Source organism: Buteo buteo, chromosome 10, assembly GCF_964188355.1.
Source record: "Buteo buteo chromosome 10, bButBut1.hap1.1, whole genome shotgun sequence".
Taxonomy (NCBI): Eukaryota; Metazoa; Chordata; class Aves; order Accipitriformes; family Accipitridae; genus Buteo; species Buteo buteo.
In genome coordinates, this window is record NC_134180.1 from 42,494,345 (window position 1) to 42,522,119 (window position 27,775).

At 41.8% G+C, this 27,775-nt stretch overlaps 1 protein-coding gene across 3 annotated transcripts in view; it reads right to left on the reverse strand.

Annotated features, from left to right (window-relative positions):
- The window catches only part of JAK1 (Janus kinase 1), a 63,594-nt gene that overhangs the window by 23,641 nt on the left and 12,178 nt on the right, over positions 1–27,775 (reverse strand). For 2 of the 3 annotated variants that reach the window (XM_075037296.1, XM_075037293.1), the window contains exons 2-4: positions 7,159–7,238; positions 6,102–6,300; positions 3,726–3,849 (exon numbers count right to left, since the gene is read on the reverse strand). In XM_075037296.1, coding sequence (XP_074893397.1) covers positions 3,726–3,849; positions 6,102–6,300; positions 7,159–7,164 — 329 coding nt within the window. In that variant the 5' untranslated portion in view covers positions 7,165–7,238. The remainder of the gene's footprint in view (positions 1–3,725; positions 3,850–6,101; positions 6,301–7,158; positions 7,239–27,775) is intronic. The other variant, XM_075037294.1, reaches the window with a different exon arrangement.

Consider the following 27,775-nt stretch of genomic DNA (forward strand, 5'->3'; position numbering starts at 1 on the left):
CTTATGAACATTATGGTGCAGAACAACCCACATGCAAAAGTATGTGTTTTAAAATACGTGCCTATATCTTTGTGACTTGCCTCTGACCAGAATGGGAGTTCATGGATTAAGCCCCAGTTCTGCAGTGGTTGGGATTGGTGTGTATCAGTCTCAGTGCAGAGTCAGGATCTCAAAGACCAAAATAAAATTAGTACTTTTAGTTCAGCACCATGTGTTTTCATCACATGTTATCTGTACAGTAAGTTGACCATTCAAATGAAGAATGGTGTATCAAATTACTCTTAAAGAGATGAGACTTTCCATACAGTGTTTCTGTCCATCCTTTCTTTTTGGTAAGTCTTTTTAAGTCCCCCAAAAGCATGTATCTAGGAACACCAACACGCAACTATGCCAAAAAATCCTGACAAGTACTGTAAGATACTGCAGAACTCCTTTGGATGAAGCATAAAAAGCAAAGCAAAGCAAATCCTTCTGCCTCCAGGAAATTACTTTGTTTCTGTATTTTATAAGATGAGTGAAAATTAATAACTCCTATTCTTTTGGTATTTCCTGAAAATAATTATGGGCAAGGTATTGTGTATTGTTTGTAATTGAGAGGAGAATTTGCTCCTTTCCCTATTAAACTGCACTGATTAAGACAACACTTAAAAGTTACAATAAAAATTAGAGCCCCATTGTTTGAGGAACCATATAAATAAAGGAGAGTCTCTGCCTTGAAGAGACCAATGAACTTGCGGTAAGTGGAAGGCAGATCATTACTATTCCACTTTCACAAACAGAAATGGGAGCAGAAGCTTTCCAATTCAGAAGTCCTGCAAATGACCTGGAAAGGAGACGGCGTGCTCCTGAGTTTCAGGAGCATGACCTACCCCTCCTTTTGAACACTTTAGCCCAGGGCAGGCACCTGTGGCATGGGTGCCGCAGCAGGGAGGGGGGATTTGGGGAGTCAGCCCGAGCGGGTCACCCCTGGGACAGAGCAGTTTTGCACTTCATCCATTCAATCTGGCCAAGGAGCAGTGGAAACGCTGGAGTGGGACTTGCTGTCCTCTTTCACCTATAGCGGCTCCGATAGTCCTTCTTTCCAGAGTTTCCAGAAACATGTGTATTGGGTCCCTTCTCCGTGCCAAGAGACACTGCTACCTCTGGCTTAAAGACAATCCAGCTGTGGAATAGTTAAACTCCTCCTCCATCAGCTGGTGTGCTAATTAGTCCAGGATATTACAAAATGCTGTGGTTTCTTATGTTGTAGACTTCCCCCCCCCCCCCAAACTTGAGGCAAGTGAAAGAAATACAGGGCTAGTTTCAAAGTTTCTAGTGAAAAGCAAGGCCCTTTAAAGTATTATGAAAAGTATACCAGCTGGCACAGATGTGATGGGGAGAGGAGGAGGATGGGAAGTCCACACAATCAGAAACCAAATCTAAAGCTTTCAGCAGTGGGAGAAAAATCGAACATCTAAAAGCACTTGAAACTACTCACATACCTTCATTTTTTATATATATATAATATATATAATTACAATAGGAGATGACTAAATCAATTCTAACAATATAATTAAACTTCAGAAAGTGGATTGTCCATATAAAAATTATTTTGTCTCTAAATGATTACATACAGTCTAATACACTGCACTGTTACATAAGCCCAGACCATTTTCCTTTTTCAAGAGGAATTCTGCCTCTTGCAGAGCTCAGAATAAACAATATTCATTTAGAGAACAGTTTCACAATCATGTATTGCTCATAGTTTTTCAGTGCTCTGCCCTGCTCTCAGTTCAGATGCCCAAGCCAAGACACGCGATAGATCAGAAATGAAAGAAAGGAAAAATACCACTTCACCAATACACTACATTATTCCTAGGGAGATGGGAATATTTAGATTTTAGCGCTTAACTCATACAGGCTCTTCTTAAATGCATATGAAATTACTTTAAATTCAAATTATTGGCCCAAAGTTTGCCAATTTCCACGCATGGAGTACATCTGACAAAAGAGACGCCCCTGCCAAACTTCAAATGCCAACTCCAAAGCTTAAAAAAATAAACCACCAGAACTTTTACATACAGAAAGCAGGGCACATTCCATAGCTTCATTGTGTAAAATGGTAGAACAGAAAAAAATCCAGAAAACAGAAGTTCAACATAGAGTAATTTTGCCCATATACCTAAAGTTTGATAGAGATGTGAAGAGCCGAAGAAGATTTATAAGAGGGAGCTGTTAAAGCAGTTTTAAAGAAGGTGGCGTTACCCACCATGCAAGTAAGATGCAGTAGGAATGAAAGAGTACCTGGAGAGAGCTCTCAACCCCCACCCAAAGCAGAAACTTATAGAAACATATAAACACCAAACACAGCGGAAACTACTTTTAAAGAACTCAGTTAAAAAACCAGCTTCATACTTCTAATTAGAGGATTAAATTCCCACAACTACATTTTTTAAATACTACCTTCTTTTACTGAGAAAAGCACACCACATTGAAGAATTTCAGTATCAGGGGAAAACACCCCAGACTCACATTATACCAAGAAATTTTTTTATTATCCAGTACATGGTTAATCTGACTGATCTCTTAAAGCAAGAAAGAGTACTTAATGCTCTGTAAGAGGCCATTAGAGTCCTCAGAGCTTCTTTTAGAGTCACTCAATTCCATTATTGTATGGTGTTTATCTGCCAAACTTAATCACAGCTGTTTAACTCTGCGATTAGCTGAGGTTCAGCCATTAATACCACTAATAGACTGTGTTAAAGAAAAAACTGTAATAACCTCTTCCTCTTCTAAAAATAGGTATCAGTGGTATAATTACTTGAAAAGCAAAGATCTTTTTGTTGACTTTTTTTTTTTTCTTCTCATAACAGTTCATCCAACAACAATAACAATCCCAGTCTGGCACAAACGTAATCAGAATCATATACTTAAAGCTCATATTGATGCAAGGAGAAAAGTCAGAATAAAAATAATAATAATAAAAAAGAACGTAGCATAATGTGCAGAATTAGATTTCTATCAAATCCTAAAAGGAGGACAACCTTTCTTCAGCTAGGGTATGTGAGAGTGCTCAACAGCTGCCAGCATTACTGCTTTCATTTTCCAGTGGATGAGGGCTGGCATACCCATTCAGCCCCAGAAATCTCAACAGGCTATGTGCTGTATTTTAAGAATGCCACCTGAAGTTCAACCTGATGGTACATGATGGATAAAGATCCTGGGAACAATGGTTTCTATTTTCTGATGCTTTCTCCAGTCTAATGCATGCCACCCACGGAGAGGTTACACCAATTCCCCTACAGTCCTGGAGGAGAATTTCAAAAGCAACAGCATGTTGCTTTTTCCTTTCAAGTTAATAGTAAAATTCCCATTGACTTCAGTAGGAGTACAGTTCACTTTCAACACTTCAAAAGGAAATTGAAACATGCAAAATACTGACACAATAAACCAACATTTTTGAGCCCTTTTTTCAATTTAGCTTTTAGCTAGTTCAGTCACCTACAGCTTTGTGGATACAGGTTCTTGTGGTTTTTCAACTTCTGGGGCTTTTTTAACGTTATATAGCAAAGATGAAAAAAAATCAGGAGACATTTTAAGCTTTTACTGTTAATCTCTTATCTATGCTGTGAAAAGCAAGCTGCTGCTTTTGGTTTTGCTTTCCTGCTTCTTCAGTGAGTTCAGCAGTAAGAGTTAGAGCATCTACATATGGTTAAGGAATCATTTTTCAGATACTATGCGCTTACCTCATTCGATAATGGAGCCGGTGTGATGTTTTTTCATCTATCTTAAAGACCTGGTTTGGTGCATACCAGAGTCTTCTGTTTTCATCATACAGTGCAAAGAGATTATGGCACAGAGGAGATATAGCTGTCAGAGAAAAGTAAACAAACGTGTGAATCACAAGGCTACAATACATATGCACGCCCCAAAAATACAAATGCATAAAGCAAATATCTGATCTTGCGAAATAGACCATAAAAAGAAACTGATACTAGGATTAGTTTAAAACAAACACTAGAAAGTTACGGTTAAAGTGGAACTGCAAACTGCACATTGGTTCACTCCATTGGTTTTATTGTGTATTAAAGAACGTATCGTTTCAGCTACTTCTAACATTGAACTTATTCTGAAATCCTGATTTTGTCTGAACTTAAGAGGAAATGATTTAAAAATCTTCACTTTTTCCAGATCACAGAAATGGGTGTTTTAACAGAACCACTCAGCAATACCACAACTTTGTTCTCAGTTTTATTTTATTAATAAATTTTACTCCCATAGTTGAAAAAGAAGGTTTTATTGAAACAGTTAAAATCCCCTTCTCATTAGCAAACAAGCAGAAAGCATAACGTGTAATTTTTCCATTCTTTGCCAATTCAACAGAGGGTTTTCCAACAAAGAACAGACTTTGACCTGTATGTCTAGGCCGACCTGTTTTAACCTTTGCATTTACATCATCCCAGAGAAAAACAGGCTACAGTGTGTTTACAGGTCTACCATTGTTTGAATTCCTTGCTTCAGTCTCCTGCTCAATAGGAGGCAGTACCTTTTTGCAAAAGCCCTGGTCAGGCAAGCAGCAAAGTTGCAGAGAGCACCATAGCATGTGCTTAAGTGTCTTTCTGAAATTGGGCCAACTGCAGAGCACTTTGTTGGGGTCCTGCAGAATTCAGTGAAAACATTTCTACTGTGTCTTGCGGAGAGAGCGCAGAAGGGAAGAAAAGAAGCCAAGGCAATAAAAACTGAAGAGCCTAATTGCAAAGATCACAGAAGGTCGGGTTGGGCAGCCACTGCCTCCCGCATGTCAACAAGCAGTACGTAGATGCCATCAATGGTTTAACATTCAAGTTGTGATTTACAGCAGAGATCAGCACCACAGGCCTGCTGAAACAGGTAAACTTTCGTACTTCACTAGCACGTGCTGTGGACTTAATGAAAAGCAAGAGAAGGTAGAAAGAAGTTCCCTTACGGAAGGCTCACTTGAAGTCATTTCTTCAAAGGTTTTAAACTTGCAACAGAAATTACTGGGAGCAGTTGCACATTATGTGGGCTCACACCCATACAAACAGCAGCAGTTCAGAGCTCTTACAGGCTGACATAAATAGGTGGGTTTTAAGTACTCCTCATTTTCATTAAAACTATTCAAAAACAATGTGAGTACTTATTTGATGAGGTTTGTCCTTCAGATTCCCATCATTCCTGCCTTTCCAATGGAAGAGAAGCAATTAGGCAAATGAACTGAAGGGTACTCAATGTTACAAGAATCAAGATGACATGGGAAAAGAAAACATTTTAAAGCTGCAGGGAAACTTATGCCCAGTTCACCTGTTTATTACAGCCAGATTCACCACTCCCATATCAGCTGAATAATATTTAGTGTTCCATGAAGCCTGGGGAACACAAAATTGGGATCAGAGTGGGCAAGAACCTTAGAATTGTAAATATAAACGTATACTGGTTCATAAGCCTCAAACATAGATTAAATCCACTAATTCCAGTAGAATTACACATATTCAAATATTTTGCTGAGTCAAGGACCACAGTGACAAAGCAAGAAATCTTCATTATACATTTATGCATTACCGCAATTGTGCACAGTTCAGGTAATCTTAACCGGTGAATAACTCTCTGCAAAAAGGTGTCAAGTAACAGAAAACTAAAACTGGAAAAGTAACAAACAGGTTTGGGATTTTGTGTTTTGTTTTTTTTTTTCATTAGCCCTCTCCAAAATGTTTTGTAACACAGGACAGATCCTGATAGGCTTACCAACTAGTATATGAGGTAAAACCAGCTTTGTGTTAACTTATTTGTATATGGTATCTCCTCTTCTCTTCAAAGAAACCTAATCACCACACCCAAATAAAAAAAAAAAAATCAGTAGCTGTATCTGCCAGGGTGGGAGATTGTCACTTTATACTAATCTCAAGACAGTCTCTCCCACCACTTCTTCCACACCAAGCAGTTTAAGAACTGCCCAAACAGACCCTTGGCAAAAGTTTCCATCCTAGACTACATAACATGCATATTTCTTCTACAAACATTGACTTACATGCAGAGAAGGATGCATCACTTTCGATATTGTCAGGCCTTGCCACTGAGAACTTATATAAAATCCATATACTCACAACACCTCTGTGCAGCTTCAATGCACAGCTCCTCCGAGGTAAACTCGCCACTGGTGTAACAAATAGGATTTTTATCTTGCAGGTAGAAAAGTATTTCTAAACCCTGATGCTGAGCTTCCAGGTTTACTTCGCTCTTCTTTGTGCTCCTCATTTTTGCACAGAAAGCCATGGCTTTGCAATCTTCTTTCACGTTTAGATACTGAAAGTGGAGGAAAAATAGTTAAGGAAAACATGAAGAGTTTGAATATTTGTCAAAACACAAATCCACTGCTTAATGAGGCTACTGCATACTGTGATGGGCTAGGCACAGCATTTCTCAAAGTCTTCACATTGGGAACCTGATTATTCAAAATCAGTACTTCTCATAAATGAGGGAAAAAGTGAAAAAAGAAATTTCAAGGATTATTCTGTTTCTGGTAACTCTGGTTCAAATAATTCCCTTCTGTTCTAGTGGTTCCACAACTATTCTAGAAGGTTTCTCTTCTTACTGTAAAGCAGGAATAACTTTCACATCCTTAAGCACCTAACTGGCTGAAAAACAATACTTGAGGCTGGGTAATATAAACAGTACAATTTATATTTCCTTTAAAAAAAAAAAGTTAGCTTCTATTTTTACAATCTCCTTAACAGCTAAATATTTCTGACAGTTTTCTCCCCTCTCACCCTTTGTCTTTTAAACTCCTGATACTTAATGTGTCATGGTGAAATGAGCTTTATTGGAGAGTTATTTTATTATTATTACTTCTCTCTCTCTCCAGAAGAAAAGAGTAGCACTAAGTAGGTTTAATGCAATAGCTTTTAGACTGCCAAGAATGCAGACAAGACAGCTCTGACTCAAAAGAAAAAGCGTTTTGCATTTTATACCCAGTGCTTAAATAGAAAGAGCCGAAAGGAAATAGATGAACACACGCTCCAAGTATTATGGGGTCTGCGTTCCATGTTTTACTAAGCTTGAGCTCAATTAATAACAAAAGCCCAAATCACCAATTCTATAGTTTATGAAATTAATCCTCCCACCGAAAAACAAACAAAAAACAAACCTCAAAAGCCAACGCACCTGCATTTATGTGACTGTCTGATCCTCTACGCAACTGAAATGGATTATCTTCGTGCTCTCCAAGAGCAACTTGACTCTGGCTGACAAAAGAAAAAAAAAAAATTGTCAGGAATGGCTTTGTACAGTTTGAGGCACAAAATATATGGTCAGGCTGATAATATGGCACTTGCAATCCAAGGGAATCTTTCCATTAATATAATTGAGATCTGGATCTAGTCTCAACCAAAGACAGTCATAGCAAGCATCTAGGAGTCTATGTAAGTCTACTCATTTCTTTTGGCTCTTTTGGTGCACTGGCTGAAGACGCAAACAAAAACCAGGGGGAAAGCCTCAGTTATTCACTGGGGTTTTTTCATATTTTCAGAGCACCAGCCATCAGTTCGGTGTTGTACTCATTGCAATCCATAGCTGTGACACCAAAGGAGCATTCTGCTCTTTGCTTTATCTCCTTCATGGCTTTTGAAGTCACTTCATTCTTCACATTTTTAACTACATATTGCTAATTCCAATTCTTCCCCAGTGTCTATTGTTTCTTCCCCTTCCAGATTATCAGGTTTTTCTCTGTTTTATTCTCCTTTGCTCTCTGAAAGGTGCAGAGTCTTGGGTGGGCGGCAGAGAATAAGGAAGCTACTCAAGGGAGCATCATTGCAAGGGTCATATTTCTCTTAGAGGAACCTTGTTCACAATGAGTGCAGCCCATGCCTTCACTACCTTCAAGCAACACAGGCACCTTCCAAGAGCCTACTTGTTTTTTTTAAGCCTTATCTAACACCACAAACCACATTAGTATTCTGGGGTTGGTTTGCAAAACTAGTCCCACCCAAAGTCAGAGGCTATCCTTACCACCTGAAGCAAACTGGGAAAACTTCAATACTATCTTTTTTTAATGTAGGTGTGACAGAGCTTCTATTTAAAGTATTGTCTGATACCAGGACTACAAAATCAATGAGACACTACAGGAATACTCAAGAAGCAGGTGGGAAAAGAGTGGGCACTGGTAAGATGTCTCCCTGATCCCAGTCCTGATGGTAAGAGCATCAGTGAAAGATGATGCTGGCATGCTTGAAAGGCATGGGTGTATGTTTCTTTCCAAAGGTGGACAGGCTGCTCCTCTCCCACTGGCGTGGGAATAAGCCAGAAGAGGAAGGAGTCTGGACTTCTTGAAGAGAAGGAGGATGTGGGACTCCATTCTGCATCTCCAGAGAGACTCCCATGTTCTGGCGCTGGTCCCACGTCACTGCCCATCAGCGACGGCTCCACACTCTCAAGGGGAAATCAAGCGTCCCACCAGCTTCTCCTGGGGTAGTCACTAATGAAGTGCGACAGTAAACTAAATGTGACAAAACATGTCTAAACTGAACATGACAGTACTGCTGGTTTGGTATACATCACCCATCACTCATCTGAGGCTGAAAGACACCTCCATTTATATTCTCCATCCCTCCTTTTTCTCTTCTCCCCTATCTCTGCCAAAATGTACTTGAACTAAATGTGTATTGTTTTTGCTGCAACAGCATTAGGCCTTAATCTGATATAGCAGACTTCAATGAATAGTGCTTTATAAGCCTTAGGCTTAGTCTGGAGAAAGTCTGACAATGCCACACAAGCTGCCCTTGTGCTTGGAAAGTGCCCAGCAAACGTGATACTATCATACAAAAAAATAACATTTAACAGCCTAGCGCACATTTACAATTAAATTGCATGTTCCTTCCATCCATGCCACTTTAATGCTAAATTTGAGTTTCCAGACATATTCCCTCAGCAGTAATATGGGGGAGAAGTAATTGAGAGCATGATTACTGGAACACATAGACAAGCCAGTAATTATTTCTGCACAGCACCATAAAATTTAAATGCAAAAGGTTAAAGATATTAGCTTTAATCTAATTGAAAATACTCCCTTTTAAACAACATATCTTATAACTGAAACTCAATATATTTTAATGTCTGTGTAGGCATAATATTAAAAAGATTGTCCAGACGTTTTAAAATGTGAAAGGAAATAAAAAAACATTGCCTTCTCGCAGATTCATAAATCAAAATTGTTGCTTTTCAACACAGCATTCTTTGGTTTTGCTTAATAGCTCGTACTCTTGTTTCTAATCGCAGCAGCAATTCCCAGAATCCAAAAAAAAACCCTTAAGTGCTGCTTCATTTACAATACGCTTTGGGGAATGAACCAAACCAACCAACATCCAATCTCTAACTTGCTATTTACTAACAAGTTTTCCAGATATTCCCATGCTAAATGTCAGGAATTCACCTTTTTAAAAATGCATCTTAATCTTCCAAAAAAGTCTCCTTTGAACAAGACAAATTCCTGCTCTGTCTCAGCAGTAGCATCTTCTACCAGTCCTACACAGTAATATTATCATACGTACAGGTCGTGGCACCTGGTGCCAGCCAGGACAGCATTATGGCAGCCCTTTGCTCCTCTAGACCCCGCTGCCTGCAGGCACGTACCGGCAGCCGTGCGACTGTCCCCCGTGCGAGGCTCACCCCAGTCCCATGTGCGTGACTCAGAGCTCCCCGTGGCCATTACATTAGGTCTCTTGCAATCTTAGGCATCACATTACACACCCCTCATGCTTCATCTCAGAAATCTGAAGGGGATTTTTATCCTCTGCCTCTTACAAGGTTTCAGAGCCTCAGTGGACCACTGTTTTTGTGTATCTTCTGCAGATTATCTCCCTCCCTTGTGAATGCTTCCCTAATCAACTTACAGATACCAGCTGTATCCTTTCTCAGACTGCATTTTGCTTGCTTGCACCATGCTCCACTGGTCTCTTCCTGCACCACAAGCTCCACTTTCCCCTGCTCATTCTTTCAGCACTTCTCAGCACTTAACCCATCCTCTTTGAGCAGCACTACTCCAGGGGACACGACATAAGACAACGGGGATGCACTCAGTCTCTGCTGGGAGTCTGACTGACAGGACAGAATTTGCTTTTTTCAAAGCACATTTTCTCTTCACCCGATTTCTGTTTCTCATGGTGGAAAGAGTCTTTTGTGACGCATGCTGCAAAATATTTAGGGGAAGGTAGGACAGCCCAATCTCAAGATCCTGCTTGTTAACTCCACACGCCTTACAGCCTTTTGAGCACTTGCCAAAGCAAAAGGTTTCTCTGGTGATTTAAAATTCTGACCAATGTATACACACATACCTGCCACCTTCTTAAAAGTCTGTATTTCAGTTGCACAGTAAGTCAGCTAGTTGGCAGGGTGAGCAAACCCCCAGCCCGGTGCACCACCAGCAGAGGGGGACAATGATTCATCCTTCGTGCTAGGGTTACAACCGTGAAATGAGTGATTCTGAGTGCACACAAGCACAAAACCAAAACCATGCACCCACAATTGCCAAAACCCGCACATCATTTCTTTGGATGAGGTCAACAAACAGATCTGGGCCCACAGAAAGTATTTTTTTTTCTCATACACAGATGAAGCACTCACAAAATTTTAGTACCAGAAAGATGAAAAGTTAAAAAAATGGGGAGACGGAATTCTAAAGGCAGGTCATTCAAAATCATTTTGTTTCTGGTTTGGCTATGAAACTATTAAGACTTAATGAAAATTTGGGCAAGAAAAATATTTGGTAAAAACTCACGTTCCCGCCTATAACTTGCCATGGCCAAGATCCCCTTTGTAAAAGTGGTTCATGCCCAACAGTCCCAACTTTTCTAAGGAAAAAAGACAAATGTACAACATTGTTTGTTAAATAACCCCTTAACGCCTCTGTACTCCTCAAAAATCAAAGAAAGAAAAGGCGGGGGCATAAATTAAATGCTTTAGAAACTATTTACAAATCCTCCTTGAACCAGAAGGAAGAGTTAATTCACTGTTGTCGAAGGAGGAGCCTGGGCAAGCCCGCCTGGCTCTGAAGCCTCCTGTAAAGCCCAGACATCTGCACCTGGCCCTGCTGAGAGCCTCCCCTCAACAAAAATACCCCGAAACACAAAAAGACCTTCGCTGCAATAAGGAAACGGAGGATAAAAGCGTCAGCTGGGAGATACTTCAAGACGTCAGACAACAACAGATGCTGCCTCCAAGCTCCACTGGGCTTTTTTTAAGAAAACTTCTCACCTGAGCTCAAACAAGGCTATAGATGCCACATTGCTCCAGCTCCTTATCTGAGCAGCCAAGGGATTTGTGGGTTTTTTACCCCAACACAGTTTTCTCGCTCTCAGCGGGACGCATTTAAATTTTTCCTGGCAGAGCTGCCGCAATTCCCAAAAGAGATGCACTGTGACACGGAGGAGATGCATGGCAGAGCCGCCGTGCCTGCCAAGAGAAATGCCCTCAGCTGCCTGAAAGCTGCTGCCTGCATGTGCTGCCCAGCTGGACCCCATGGACCCAGCACCCTTTATTTTCCGTTCATAAAATATTTTAATGGGCAAAGGGAAAACACGAAACCCGCACAGGTTTTGAGAGGCAGCGTCCCAGCGCACATCCACGCTTAACCAGAGGCAAACCTGCGCACTGAGACCTGCTCGGATTTAAAAATGCAAGTTTTGCTTCCTGCTCGTTTTGGGGAGTTCTGACAGGAAAACAAGACTCTGGCCGGCTGCTGACCCCCCCGTGCCGGCCCTGCTACACCACCACCCCTGGGCTGGCCACACTTCTACCATAAACAAAGATCACAGAAGCAAAATGCAAAGATGAAAGGTCTGCTTCGGGGGGGAAAAGTCCCTAAAATGCGAGAAGAGGAAAATCCCAGGTAAACTCTGACCAAACCAGAACTCTGAAGCACCATTTGCAAGCTCTTCCTCTTTTTTTCCCCTCTCAGCCAATTTGGTTTCTGGTTTCATGACAAGGACAGAGCCAGGGGATGTTTATGATTGCTTATGCTAAGAACGTAACAGATAGTCTTTTCTTTAGCATGCAGGGCATGCCATTTTTGTAGTACTCATAGTTTATGTCAGCCCAAAAGTTCTCAATTATTATTATTTTTTCAACACACTAGTAAAGAAACCTGTCACAGCTTGTACAACATAGGACATGCACCTAATCTAGCATAACCTATTAGAGACTTATTTAAAATAAACCGAGGCGCTCTACTTAACTTCATAAATTTTAACAAGAAAAAAACGACAGTAACGATACGAGAGCAAATGGTGACAAAGCAGCACATTAAAATCCCAAATCACTGAAGGGGCCATCGCACCGGTGACCGACCACCCTCCCACAGCAGCCCTGGGAAGGAACAACCACCACCACTGTAGACAAAGGTTGGACCAGCCTCGATTAAGTAAAGCTCATGGGAAAGAAAAAGGTGAAAGACTTCTCATTAAAGTTGAACATGACCGTACACAGAGCTCCTTCAGGTCTAAAACTCTTGTCCAAGTAAGCCTGAGGACAGCAAATGTTCAGCACCACCCTCCCTGCTGCCTATGATGCCCATGTCTTCTTCTGACCCATGGATCTGCTCGCTACGCTAACTCAACTCTCAACGCTCCCATTAGCTAATCACAAATAATTTAAGATAAACTATAGTAACTACTATCTGTGCTCTTTTCTGGGGATGTTTCTTTCCAGTCACACTGGAAGAAAAAAGGCTTTTAAAATGTTGTATTTGGAAATTCAAGAACCAAAATACTACAGGACAGAATGAGGTTGCCTTTTTAACTGTATTTCAGTCCTTTCTGTGCACATGCAATATTTCATCATCTTTATGTTTGTGATCACATGCTATTTTTTTCCACAGGCCTCTATCACTGAATGTGCAATTCAGTATTTAATTTATTTTATTCATTTATTCACAGTGATCTCACCACATACTGTTTACTTCTGCCCCAAAACTAGAATTACTAATTCCCCTTGGGTTTTTCTATAGTATTCATACTGCGATATGACTGATCTATGTTGTAAAACTTTGTTTTAAAAATCAGGCTGAGAGCACTTATAACGGAAATTTTCATCAAAAATAGTTAATGCGCAGCAAAGTTCTTAAGAACTGAAAAACAGGGTGCATACGATCAGGTATGTGAACCAGCCTTCATTATTCACACACTTTTATTAACAGATGTTATATTTTTCCATTTTTAGCAATCTAACTCTGAAAAACAGAGGAGGCAGACTCCTGTTGCATCCCCTTACTGACTGCTTCAGACGAGACCCAACACGTTACGAACCCACTCAATTCACTGTCGCACTATGAGAACTAACCGTGCTTGTTTCCTGTGCTTTTCCAACGCAATTTCAGCTACTTCTCTGAATTTTGTGACGTGTCACCTATGTGGGAAGAAGTTTTTCAGCTCGCTCAGAAAGCTGCGTGTTAATTTACCACATTTATTGTCCCATCTACAATGGCTGTTGCAGATGCATGAGCACATGCACAGAGTCACATTTTCCTCTGTATTACTTGATCTTTCCAGCCTGATGTTCCTTTGGATACAGACTGGGCTTCTATGAGAGGAATAGTGATGAACAATTTTTATAGTTTGCTTCTAAACTATAAATGTGTACTTGATCCTTTCTCATTCACAATTTCTGGTATAACAACAACTTTAAAAGATACAATTCTTGCGAAGCTTACAATCTGTTACTATATCCTTGTATAGTCAATACTAACCCCTTTTCAGCTAAAGAAGTATCAATTTCCTTGGAGGTAAACATATTCATGTACCAAGCTTCAAGCCATCATGGAAACCTACCAAACAGTGACATGATTTTTATGTAATTACCATGTAGCCAATGCTCCAAAACCTATTACATGCAAACTAGATGAAAGTTCTTTTTTTTTTTTTTTCCCACAAGCCAACTATCTAAAAAAAGATCCTTATTACTAAGATTGATGCTAATGGGACTGAAGGGGGATTCCAGCCTTAAAGAGATTTGCACGGACAATCTGTTTTTATTCCTGCCTGGGACACAGCATTAATGATCCTTTTCCTTCCTTTATGTTCTCCTCCATGCCACTCACCTACATTCCCACTCTGTCTCTGTGCTAGCACGCAGCTAGCAGTTTGCACCTTTCAGATGTGATGGAAGTTCACTGGCAAAGAGCCACATCATCTTCCCGGCAATGAAGCAGATCTTCAGGAAATGCGGCCTCTTCCTGGTGGCACTGCACTGATTTAAGGGGTTTCCTGAAGTTCAGTTCAGATGCGTGGAAAAACTTTCAGGAAAATCAGTCGATGTGGCAAAGACCTCCAAATCCACATTTTCTTGGAAGAGAAAGTGTTAAATGTATGCAAAGCTTATTCTTTCTGGGCTTACCTGGCAAGTGATCCTCATCAGGTTACTAGAACTGGATGTGGCAAGACTAAGCATGTGCTCTTCATGCCCCAGTTAAAAGCTGAAACTTCAGTGAAAGCTACTATAGTGTGCTCCACAATTGGGGCACGCAGAACGAACACAGGGTCACGTACATCAGCTCTGCTAACGCACGGTAACTCTTTCAACTCAAAGACTCAAAGAGTCTTTGGTCGTATGCCCAAGCCAAAAGTCAGCACATCAATTAAGTCTACGAGGAGGTGCTGAAGCCCAGGGAAAGGCTCTGCCTTTTCCAAGGGAGGAAAACACGCTGTAGTCGTTGCACAGATCCATCAGAAAGGCAGGGGTAGAAACAAACATAGAAAGAAGAAAAACCACTACGACACATGCGACATTCTCTGCTGACTGGAAGACTACAGCGGGCTAACGTCATCACACGACTCACTGTGCCGTGCATGTATGTGGCAAGAGCAGCCATCCGGCCAGGACCGTGCTGGGGTTTAGGAGCACAAGGGGCATTCATTGTCCAACAATGTGATAGGACTTCTACAAACCTTCAACACCTACCTTTTTTCTCCTCCACAAAATGACCTAGTAATTCAAGGTCCCTTTGCTCCCTGAATATTTAGGGACTACCAGCAGTTCTCCTAAACAAGAAAAGCCACCAGGAAGCAGACAAAGCACCTTCATTGTCCACATCTTCCAGACGAAGGTCTGTAACTGCAGAACAACTCTCCTCTTTAACCAGACTGGAGAAAGAGAGGTCACTTCATTCTGCTCTCCTGAGCCTTAAAATCTCAGAGATGTCACCATGCTGAAGTGTTTGATGAAGAAACCTGATGTCTGGGGACCCACTATGCATCTACAGGCTCTCCCCCAAGTTCTCCTCATAAGCCAAATTTTTATACACCACAGTCCATCCCATCTCCACCTTACTCACTTAACTGATTTAATTTCCTCAGCAGCCTATGCATGCAGAGAAGTTATGAATCCCAGGTCCTAGACGGGCCATCCTGTCACCACACTGTTCCACACTCAGCCCTGCTCTGCTGGATAATTACTTAGACTGAGAGTGTACCTGGGAGGGGGTTGTTTTTCTTGCAATACCACTACATCACCTTTAGCACAACACCGAGAAGATACATCCCTTCAGGTACAATGATCATCTCCACTGGTGCTCCTCAACGAGGGAATCCTACATTTTACTTGCTTTTAAGGAAAAAGCAAGCTTAGATTTATTATGACAGCAGCCGGATTTCCGATCATGTCTTAGATCTTTAGTAAGAAACAAACCAAAACAAACAAACAGCTGATGTCTAGCAAAGTCAAGACTGGTGAGACACCACAAGAAACATTATCAGCATGTCTCTTCTGCAAATGAGTAGAGAAGGAGAAATTAAATGACTTGCCCACTTACCCAGGAAATCAGTGCCAGCATTGGTAACCAGCCTGGGTCTCTCATGTCCCACTCCGCAGCCTCTAACACAAGAGGTAGAATGAGAAGCAATAGTTCCTCCAAATACCAATGGCCTGAGTAGGCGGACTTCACACTCTACAGCTTTCTAGTTCGAGAGTATGTAAAACGTGCAAAGGGGCTGGGGCTTCTTGGTGACCACAGAGCTACTGCAAAGCTCCCCTCCTCTAGGACTCACCGGCTGTTCACAGACCACTCTAGCAAAGTTCCCAACACAGTAACCACACACGGTCATTTCCCTCGTGTTCAGCCTTGTAGCCACTTCCTTGAGAGCAGCTACAGATGTTCTTAACCTTTTCATTTTCAAATTGTATCACAAAATGGAGACTCTTATAGAATCATAGAATAGTTTGGGTGAGAACAGACCTTTAAAGGTCATTTAGTCCAGCCCTCCTGCAATGAGCAGGGACATCTTCAACTAGATCAGGTTGCTCAGAGCCCCGTCCGACCTGACCTGGAATGTTTCCAGGGACGGGGCATCTACCACCTTACTGTTCCAGTGTTTCCCCACCCTCATTGTAAAAAATTCCTTCCTTGTATCTACTCTAAATCTACCCTCTTTTAATTTAAAACCATTACCCCTTGTCCTATCACAACAGGCCCTGCTAACAGGTTTGTCCCCATCTTTCTTATAAGCCCCCTTTAAGTACTGGAAGGCTGCAATAAGGTCTCCCTGGAGCCTTCTCCTCTCCAGGCTGAATAATCCCAACTGTTTCGGCCTTTCTTCATTGGAGAGGTGTTCCATCCCTCTGATCGTTTTTGTGGCCCTCCTCTGGACCCACTCCAACAGGTCTGTGTCTTTCCTGTGCCGAGGGCTCCAGAGCTGAATGCCCCAAAACTGGACGCAGTACTGCAGGTGGGGTCTCACAAGAGCAGAGTAGAGGGGCAGAATCACCTCCCTTGACCTGCTGGCCACGGTTCTTTTGATGCAGCCCAGGATACAGCTGGCTTTGTGGGCTGCAAGCACACATTGGTCAGCTCATGTCCAGCTTTTCATCCACCAGCACCCCCAAGTCCTTCTTAGCAGGGCTGTTCTCAATCTCTTCATCCCCCAGCCTGTATTGCTATCGGGGGGTTGCCCCAACCCAGATGCAGGACTGCACTTGGCCTTGCTGAACCTCATGAGGTTCACACGGGCCCAATTCTCGAGTTCCAGCTCTCTCCACCACCTGCTTCCTCCTCCCCGGAGCTGGGCAGCACCAACTGCACAGGCTGCACGTTACGATGGTGGCAGCAAAGAGGGACCGCAAGCAAGCCCCACGCTCCCTCCTCATCCCCTACGCCATCAGCCACCACATGCATGGAGGTCACCTGCCCTCAGAAAAGGAACGGGTTTTGCTACAGCAAAATTTCTTTGCCCCAGAGGAGGAACTTGCCCAGCATCATCCTGCCATGGGGCTGAGCTGCCCAGAAGCAGTGCTGGCACGCCAGCACCTCCCAAGGAGCAGAAATTACTGATGGTGAAGAGCAACCTCAAGTTGACCATAGCAGCCCTCAGAAGAATGAACTGAAATACTGGCACCTATTTGCATTCTACCTGGTTTAAAAACAAGTGTCACTAACTTGTTGCCATAAGGACTTAAATCACTTATAAAGGCCTTAAAGAGTTCTACCGATGTGGTCAACATCTACTCTGCATATGGCAAGACACTTGAATCCCCTAGATTGCTTTGTTCACGAAGATTTCTGGTAGTCACGTGCTTCCTGTGGTGGCTTTGCACTTTGGTAAGTGTTTTTTGATGGTTTGGCCTTCTTTTTTTTTTTTTTTTTTTAATGTGGTGAGAAGATATTGTTAAAGTTCACTCTTAAGGGCTCACCATTTAAAACAAGTCATAAACAAAAGCAAACAAAACTTTACCAGTTATCTTTGCCTTTCTGTTCAGAGCAAACCACCAAGACGGCCCCTAACCAACACTCTTTCTACAATATAGTTGCAAAACCATAGAATTTCATAGCAAACTTGGGATTTGCTATTGACAGCAAGAGAAATTTGATCTTTAAAGTCTCTTACCCCTCTTTGTTCTCTGCTCATCTTTTATTAAGTTGCAATCACCCTGCTGTAATGGTGGTAGCCCCAGTTGGAACACTGCATGCAATTCTGGTTGGAGAAGGTATGGCCAGATGGTACAAAAAACAGTGTCAGGGTTAAAGATAGCATCTCAACTAAAGCCCTTTCTGTCAGGCACTATATATATAGTTCCGACACAATCAAGTAAAAAGCTGAGATTTGAAGTGCAGAAATCTCTGAAAAGCAGCAGGTGCTCCGGTAGCGGAGGAGGTGCTAATTGTAGCTGTGTGGTCCAATAAGTCACAGAGCAAAAACATCTGTAAAGGTCATCATGCACAGTAAAACAGAACAGGAATGGAGCAACAAGAAAAATTTCAATGGGATTTGAGATCTGAGCACAGATCACCTCCGGTCTTACCCCAACAGGGCTCCAGGTTAATCCAATTTGGAAAAAAACTTTGAGGTACAGCCTTACATACAGCTACCAAACAAAAGCCACCAACCTCTTCCTCCTCCTATTCTCACCCGACCTCACCAAGCTCCTCTAGCAGGAGCACACCCTTCTTTCAGTGAGCTCAACCTAACTGCACAGATCAGCCTGTGGCCATGCTGCAACCAACACAACTACTGAAACCCAGAAAAATATGCATCATCAACAACGAAGAAGTTTTAGGTGGCACCTCTGTCCTTCAGGCAGAACATAATTCCTGGAAAATATGCCACCTGGCAGAGCAAAATTCAGCAATAGGAAGAAAGAGAGCTTAGCTTCCATTTTTCTCTCCCCCTCCTTTCTCCCAGTATCTACATAAGGGAAGAATATGGCAACACCAACTAACTGCTAGCACTCACTCAGCATTCCTTCACTGAGATGCACTCAAGGGGGACTGCAGCTGGTCTTTCTCCACAGTGTGAAGCCCTACTACTATCAAAATGAAAAAAAGCTCAACGCCAGACTGAACTTCCAGGTCTAGAAAGCTAGAAGTGCTAGTCCAAAAAGCAGCATTACCTCTTCCTCTGCCAGATACAAGCTGCATTACGATTTCTGCTACATCATGCAAACCACCACTACATTTGAGAACAGATTGTAGCTCTCCTCTCCATGACTGTAAGCAGAGCGACTCCAGCTTTCCCTGCCCATCCGACTGGCCACACCATGCAGGCCACCAGAGCATCCTGGACATTGAGCTACCAGTACCTCAGTCTGAGGAAACTGCTCCTTCATACGCAGATGTCCTCTTACAAAAAAGTTAGCAAATGTTGCCATGGAAAGCCACAGCCATCTGAGACCAATTTACAGAAAGAAATGAGCTCTACAGTAGCTACACCAAAGCCACCCAGAGCTTTGAAAATCAAATACACCAACCTCCAACTAAAAGCTATTTGTTGGGAAACTAATGAAGGAGAGCTAGTCACGGTAACATTTCAATCTTGTCTTATTACACCTATTAACAACTGTACTTTGAAGCAGCTTTTGCTTTCTCAGACACTGGGCTTCATTATTCTCACTACAGCACATGGCAGTCACACTGAAAATAAGAGGGGTACTACTGTGCTCACTAGCGCTAAAGCAGTCGACAAATTGAGGGTAAATGTTCTAATGGTGGTAGATGTAGCAAGGAGGAGCTATTACTTGAAAACTGAAGGCATTCAGGTTAATTAAAGCTCCAATAAACAGTAAGGCAAAAAAAAAAAAATCTAGATTTAGCCATGTAGGTACACCAACGGCATGTTCAAGGAAAAGTGAACAATACGGAGTTTCCCAAATCAAAAAGTTCCTAAGGAAAGTTATTGAACTACTGGTTCACTCTGTATAGAAGAAATGTTGTAAGTTTAAAAAAGCTGGAGGAGAGCAACTAGCTTAGCACTTCACATTAAAAAGCTAACCCAGGGAAGAGGCCTCCCACAAGTCCCACCTCTGCCTCCACACATGACACCTGGGGACAGGACCCGTACACTGGGACAAGGGCTGCCTGCTCACAGAGGAGCCGCTCACCAAACTGCGAGGACCACAAAGCGGCTCAAATGCTGTATTTGCTCTTCTGAAAGGCAAAGGCTGATGTAGAGGTCAGCATACACATGAGCGGGTGGGCTTCAGAATAGGAATGGTCTCTGCAGATAGTTTATCATTTCAACTAACAAGTCCTAATGTCATTTTCCAGACACTGTATTTTGTTATCCATGCATGCTGAACCAAACTAACGAGGTCTATTTGGCTCAGCTACCTACCCTTTGGTGGGTTTTTCTTTGGCTCAAGAGAAATCTCACTGAACCAAACTCAAGGGGTTTCACAAGGGATGGGCGTTCAGGAGATGCCAGCAGGGGCCAAGGCAGCACCGTGCCAGCAGCCTGACAACTGCTTTCTAACACTGCACTGCTCCATTAAATGCATTTAAAGGGCATTTCCTACTGGCTCCCACCAGCATGACAGAGACCAGAAGAAAGATCAGTCCCCAGAAAGAAAAAACCAAGTCAAGTTCTGACATTGCTATTTGAAGCTAATTGTATTTTTTAGCTTTTAATTTAAGTAACTACTTCTCAACAGTACAGTGCGTTTCCACTGGCATGCTCATACCTGCGTGTATTTTTCAATGTGCATGACTGGTGATGAGAAAGATTTACTGCCATTGAGACATAAATTTTAACATGACTGGGAAATACAGTTCTTTACTGCCCATCTGTTAGAATAAACACACATAGCAATTATTTTTTATTACTGACTAATCACGAGAGTACACCTCTATCAATGGTTAGCTGTAAACACATTTATCCCTATTAGTCAGAGGAAGGAACTGCAACTAGTTAATTGGCTTGTCTGAAGCAAAATGAGACACAACACTGAAGTCCCTCTTCTAAGTCCATTCAGTCCATTTTATGGATTTATTTTTGGCTTATTTTCTGCTCTCCTCACCATTTCACCAAGGTCAGAGCTTCTCAGGGCAGGCAGCGGGTCAGCTCATCCACAAGGTCCCTGCAAGGACTGCTGTGCTTCATGCTGCAGCCTTGCCACCAAAGACTTTTCATGCTTCGTTTCAAGCATCCCAAAGACCAGCAAGGGGTGGCTGCCAGTGTGTGTAAAACAGAAGAGTACACAGAATGGTGTATAAACTGGCCTTTAGAGAAAAAGGATCATAGTGATAAAACTTGAAACTGGTTTATTTTTAGTCTCTGAAAAGCAATGGGGTAGGCACTCATCTTTTCTCTTCAAAAAGCAGAGCATGATTACACCTATTCTCCCACAAATGAACAGTATGGGTAACAGCTGAAAAATGAGTCTGCGATGACCTTTACTCACCTCGGCCTCAGGTAAATGGTTTGTTAAGAAAGAAGCTGTGTTCAAAACAGGTTTCCCAGTCAGAGCTGAGAAGGTACCCTGGCAATACCTGCACGTTGTCCTGTTCCTGTACATCTGGCTAAATGCAGACATCTGCCTTTGAGCTAGACACTGTAGGCTCCTCTCATTGTCAATCTAGACAATTAAGTCCAAGCTGCATTTTATCTTATCCTGAAACAGAAATCTGAAGTAGGTCAGATGAGGTTTCCAAGTCTTTCCTCTGACTGACAAGGGATCTCAGACATCTGCATCTAAGCTTGTCTCTCTAAATTGAAGATTCAAAAGCTGGATGAGCGGACTCTCCCCCAGCATATACTTCAGTTTGCTTGCAATTACTTTTATATTCTCAGGCTTTAAGGAATCCTTATATGGCCTACCTTACTTTAAAAAGGGGAGGCAAACCCTAAGTATCACCTGTAAAGTGATAAAGAAATGACATGGTACAGATTTCACCCTAAATCCTTTTTCTTCAATCCCAGCTGCAACAAAGACTGGAAAAAAAAAAATCATCATTTTTCACAGCTGCAGGCTCTTTTCTTCCTAAAAATCACCCAATACAAGTAAATTGGCAGAAGTCACTTGAAACAAAGGAAGCCAATTGGTGAAAGCCAAATGAAGCTATTAGAAAGTTGTCCAAGTATACAACTTGAGCTCTGCCAAATAACAAGTATCCTTGTGCCTCCCCTCCTTTTGGTGACTGAAAAGCAGTCTGAACTGTGGTGGCTCTCCAATAGCAGGGTCAGATGCTCCTCCTCCGCTGTTTTGGCCTCCTGCATCCAACCCTACAGATGGTGCTTGCTGCTTTTTCACTGACGTGCACACACACGCAACGTGCACGCGTAGAGTCATCAGCTGCTCCTTTCAGTGCAAACATGGTGTCAGTCACATCTCAGATGCCCTCTGCACGCTAAGACAGCACACAGCCTTCGTGGTTTCATACTGATTCTCCCACAGGACTTCAGAAGATGGGATAGCTGTGATGTTACAAAGGCCAGGCTGCCAACTGCTGCAGTTAAAAGTCTTATCTAACAGTTGTTTTCTGCTTGAAAAAGAGGAACACCCTGATATTCTCTAGTATCAGTATTCTCTCCTGAGACAACTAAAGTAACCGACAATTTAGTGTTTAAGCACAGGCAGACCTTGCCACGAGCAGCCTGTTCGGCAGGAACACCGGGCTGAGAAGGAACCCATGAATCCAATCCACTCCTCCACCACCACCTATTAACACAGGACATAAGCATTTCCTCAGCTTGCACACATCTGAACTAATAATCTGAGCAAAGCAGCACGGTGTTTCAAGACACCGTATCAGTAATTATGGATTTTTTTCAACCAACTGAAGTCCTAACAATTATTTTCAGCAAGTTCTCTACTGAATTCCTGCTATCCAATTTGATTGTGAACGCTTTGGCTTGACATGGTGTACTTGTTACAATTAAGAGAATTGCTGGTGTGAGTCTTTTGTCAACTACGAGCCATATCCCAGTATCACCCCATCAAGCAAACTAAATATTTACACTCAATTCATTCAATCTCCTAGACAAATACATATGCTATTTTTAACTAACCAGCTAAATAGGAGTAAATTTTACATGTTTACCTCTCAGAGTTGTGCCAACAGTGGTTCAAAGGTGGTAAGACACGTCGGTGGCTTTAGTGTACAATGGTGAGCAGAGGGACTTTGTTTCTTTCCTTAGGGAGTCCTGTTTGGGTTACGGATTTGAGAGTTTGTACTGCAGATTGCGCAATTATCCTATCACTGATGGTTTGGTCCCAGAATGACTAAAGCTGGCCTTTACACACATCCATACCCAGACAGACTCTACTACACTTAGCGTTTGACATAGAGGTGTGGCAATGCACAGAATCTCAACCCATACAATTTCAACCTGGCAGTCTAAGTACTTTTCTGCCTAGAAGGTCTTACACCTCTTCCCATTTACCAATCCAACTAAACTCTTCCACAAAATTCTGGTAGGGCTGAATCATCTCATGTTTATTTACAGTTCAATGATTTCTCTTTTCAGAAAATATTTGCTTGTCCTATTTCTGCACTTGCTGCCTGGTAACTTGGTGGTCTTGCCTTTAACAACAAAATCATCCTCTTATGAGTCCTACACAATGTAGGACAGCTGAAAAAAAGAGTCTGAGTAACATATACTCTATATTTCAGAATATCAAGTGGCACTCTTCGAAGCACAACTATAAAGTCTGTTCGAAGTAAAAAACACATAACCGTTTACATTTTCAGGAGCCTATCTGCATTCCCAGTAGTGTCTTTATATTATGAAAATTTACAGTAGCTCACTGTTTCTGAATTTCCAGTTTTGGCCAAGAGCAGCTTCATAAAAGCTTATGGCCAATTCACTTTTCAGTCCAGGTATAATCTTATTTCAGTTCTCCAGAAGCACATAGCAACGGACGTTGCTTAGCTGCAGTTCTCCCTCCCTTTCTTCTCATGCCTCTCTCACAACAGCAGCTTTGGATGCAGGACCATTACACTGCTGCTGTGATTCAATACCGACAAATCATTGGGTCTTGCTTTGCTCCTCCCCACTGACGAGTCCCAAGATATTAGCTGTACATGCCACAAGTCAGCCTTTCTTCCCAAGAGGCTGATAACAAAAGTTGTCTCAGCTTCAACAGCTCGAGCAGGCCCAGTTTATCCACGCTCAACCAAAGAGCCTCTGGTCTGAAAAGCTGCGACCCCAACCTCCCCAGCTCCAGTGCCAACACGAAGCTCAAGGAACTTGGCTGTGCACCGGTAAATTTTTTCAGCAGCAAAAGAAAGCGACTTCCAGCCAGCATACCGATTCCACTGCTGCTCCTCAGCAAACACCCCAACCCGTGGCTACAGTCATTTCTGCAACACCTTGCCAAGCGATGGGGAGGGTGGGGGAGAGGCAGGGGCAGACCTGTGTAACAGCGAATCCACCAGCCACACTCTTGCACCTTCTCTGGCCCGAGCCCAAATCCTCAGTCAGCAGCAGTAAACAGGAAGCCACTACTGAACTCCATGACACACATGCGCACCCCAAGCAACCTCCTAACCTTCTTCCTCCTGCAAATACAGCTGTCAACAGCTGGAAGGAAGAGAATATCCATATATGTAAAGAAGGGAGTCAGGGCTGCACTTTACTGGTCATCAGAGCTCCACGAGCTGAACGTGCTGCTGGCCTGGGAAGGGCAGCACCCTAAGGATTATGTACATTGCAAGCAGGGTTTTACAACAGAAAAGCTGTGACTTGTATAAGCCATTTCCAGGCTAAAACCTGGAAATATTTTTTTATTATATTAAATCATGTCCCTTATGAAACAGACTTCCACCTGGTGAGGTAGAAAAGCACCTCGAGGTACTACCAAGCTACCTGTCACCACCCCTTCTCACCACTTCAGCTGTGCCACTGCTGATGTGATTGTAAGATCCAGTCTCGATGCCAATTTATCCGTGTAGGTCGAGATGCAATGCTGTGAATGCTGGACTGCAGTACTTCTGGAAGCATCAAGCAGAACAAGAATTATGCTAGGACCTAAAAATCTCAGAAACGGCAGGACTGAAGACATCACTCGAAATCAATAAAGCTGTTGCCATGAAAAGTGGCTTTAAGGCCTTACTACAGCTTTTAACTACCTTTCCTGTAAAGAGCTCAGTACAGTAAATGTGAGTAAGCAAATATTAAAAATAGCTGTGCAGGGACACTCTTGTTCAATCATTTTTAGCACTGACTCAAACACGTATGACTCACCCCGAGTACCTCCTGCTGTATCTTCTTTCCCAGTGCTGGCTCTAACATCTCTTACTTTACATAGTGGACAACACCACTGCTGATCTCGAGACCTCCAGGATGGAGAGGTCGTGTGTGCCAATGATCACCACTAAAGTTTCATCAGAATTTTCTACATGTTCCTTCAACCTTCAGTGATCATTTCTAAGTAAATAATTCACAGGATTACGCTACAAAAGGACTGAAAGCCAACATTAAAAAGGACTAGAAATTAAGGAGTTGTCATGCTTAAATCACTCTCAAAAAGTTCAACCGGCAATTACCAAGCATCTCACTTCACAAAATACTTTCCTACCCTCTCCCCCTCCTAGCTGCAACCACGCCAAGTTACTGAGTCGCCCTCTAACAAGACCATCCTCCTAGAAATCCACAAGTTGTGTAGACAGGCTTTCTGAACACAGTATCTCTGCCACACTTTGTTCAAACCACTAAAAAAAAAAAAATCAGAGAAAAACCCTTCTAAAAGAAGTCTTAGTCTTATTTACTGGAGTTTACAGGAACTAGTGGTCACATACAGGGAATTTCCACATAGTTAAGCTTGTAACTTTTGTACTTCAACTATACATTTACGATCAAAACAGAGGAGAATGGAAAAGCCATTACAAAACCTTTATAATAGAGGTACAATTTAATCAAGACTAATCAAGCTAATCAGATATCAATTACAATCTGTTTAATACTACATATACACTATAGGGGGCAATAGGTGATCCTGTATATTTTATATACATAAGCAGTCCTCCAGAACTATTTATGTCCTTAAAAATTATATATACCAAAGTCTTTGTCAAATTTGCAGTAATATCCCCTAACCCAAATAACTTAATTTTCACACTCATACCTTAAAAGAGAGCATAAAGAAAATGACAAAGGGAAGAAGAGAGAGAGGCGAGTGGTAGCAAAGCAACATCATAGAGTTAATCAGCACATATAGCCTTCAGAAGTTATGTCAAGTTTTTATTACATCTTCACTTCTCATTGACAAAACAACAACAGTATGTTTCTTTTGGGGTTGAGTGGCTTTTTTGGAAATCAAGGGAAAAGAAAATGCAGGAGGAGAATCACTATCCTGAAACCTTTAAGAAAAAATACTTCATATTTTATGGGAGTCCCAAGTTTCTGAGTGCTATATTTGCACTACTCTATGAGGTACCTTATGCATGAATTATTAATAGTAACTTTTTCTCTGTATTATGTTGTGCTAGCCTTAAAAATCATCACCACCTGCTCTTCTTTGCCAAGAAAAGCGTAACATGACTAGTTTGGGGGACGTTTTCAGCGTAACTCAGAACAGAGAGAGGACAGATAAACATCATGCCCAGACTGACCCATTTGCTTAACTATCAAACAGCATTTGCCTCCTTCCAAAACTAAGAAAAACCAGCAGTAATAAAGTCCAAGCTCAAACTGTCAAGTCAGAAAAAACAGGAACTGTGCTCTAGAATTGGGGTTTCATATTTCCCCTTTTGAACTTGATACCAGAACTAACAATATATTTTGCGTCTAAGAGACCATGAGAGACAAAATCTTCTGAATTTAGGGGGGAAGGGTAGACAAAATCAATTATTCGCCACAAAGACTCGGTTCTAACTTCAACTAAACAGAGACAGTAGCTTCACACACCGTGTACTCCTTTTCGTACTTCTATGAAGGAGAAAACACAGAAGAGTGAATAAAACTGAAAAGGAAGGTCCTCCCGTGAAACCCCACCGCCAGGAAATTAGGAAAGACAGAGGAAAAAAAGAACAGAAGGAGAGAGGCAAGTCTGAGGAACTTTAAATCACACCTCTCCCCTGTTTTTATACACTGTGATGAAATTGGATGTTTTACAATTACAATTCCAAAGCCTGGATTTCAAAACTAAGAACTATGGAGAAAAAGAACTTTGAAAAAGCAGCTGGGCACTTCATGCTTTGCTCCAGGTCTGCAGCCAGACAATTTGCAAATACCACAGCACAGCTATTCTGGGCAATAAATACTTAACTGTAGCGGGCAATACTTCCTACAAATAATACTTAGAGGAAAAAAAACTTTGGGGACCAAATATGTCTGTTAAAGCACATGCACTTCTGTAGAAAATAATGAAAAATAAAACCAGAAGGTGCACCGTGCGTACACTAACTGCCGAGTACACAGCCTGTTAGCTCAGCAGTCCAAGATGGCTACTTAAGCCTTAGCTTTAAATACTCTTAACCATAAAAGTACTTCCTTTTTTCTGACCTTAAAAGCAACTTAGAAATTTAATTGCAAGTTAACACGCAGGATTCTTAACAACAAAATCTCTTTCAAGTTTCATTATGTGGTTGGTTTATTCTAATATACAAATATCCCCAGTCTTAAACTGTTTAGCCCTTACAAAAACTAGTGATACCACATCAGGCATTCCTCATCATTTACAGAAGCCTGTGGATTTTAGGGAGACTAGAAGCTTCACTCCAAACCACTGCCCTAAGTCACTGTAACTGCCAGAAGGCTGTTATCCCATGAAAAACTGACTCAAAATGCATCAACACATTAAAATAATCATAATGCTTGACTAGTTTCAGAATTTAAAGACCACTCAAAAAAAAATTGATTTGTAACCTAACACACTGAAAGAGTATTTTAGTAAACATGAAACAAATATTAGTTACATTAAGCAGATCTCCATATTGAAAGGTTAACTAGAAACTTCAGAGAAAACTCACAGAAATTATTTACAAGTGATCTCTACAAATTTATATTTTTTTTTAGAAAAAAATATCTGTAATTCCTGTAGTAACTTGCATGTATCACCCCTCCAGCAATTTTCTTAAGCAATCTGA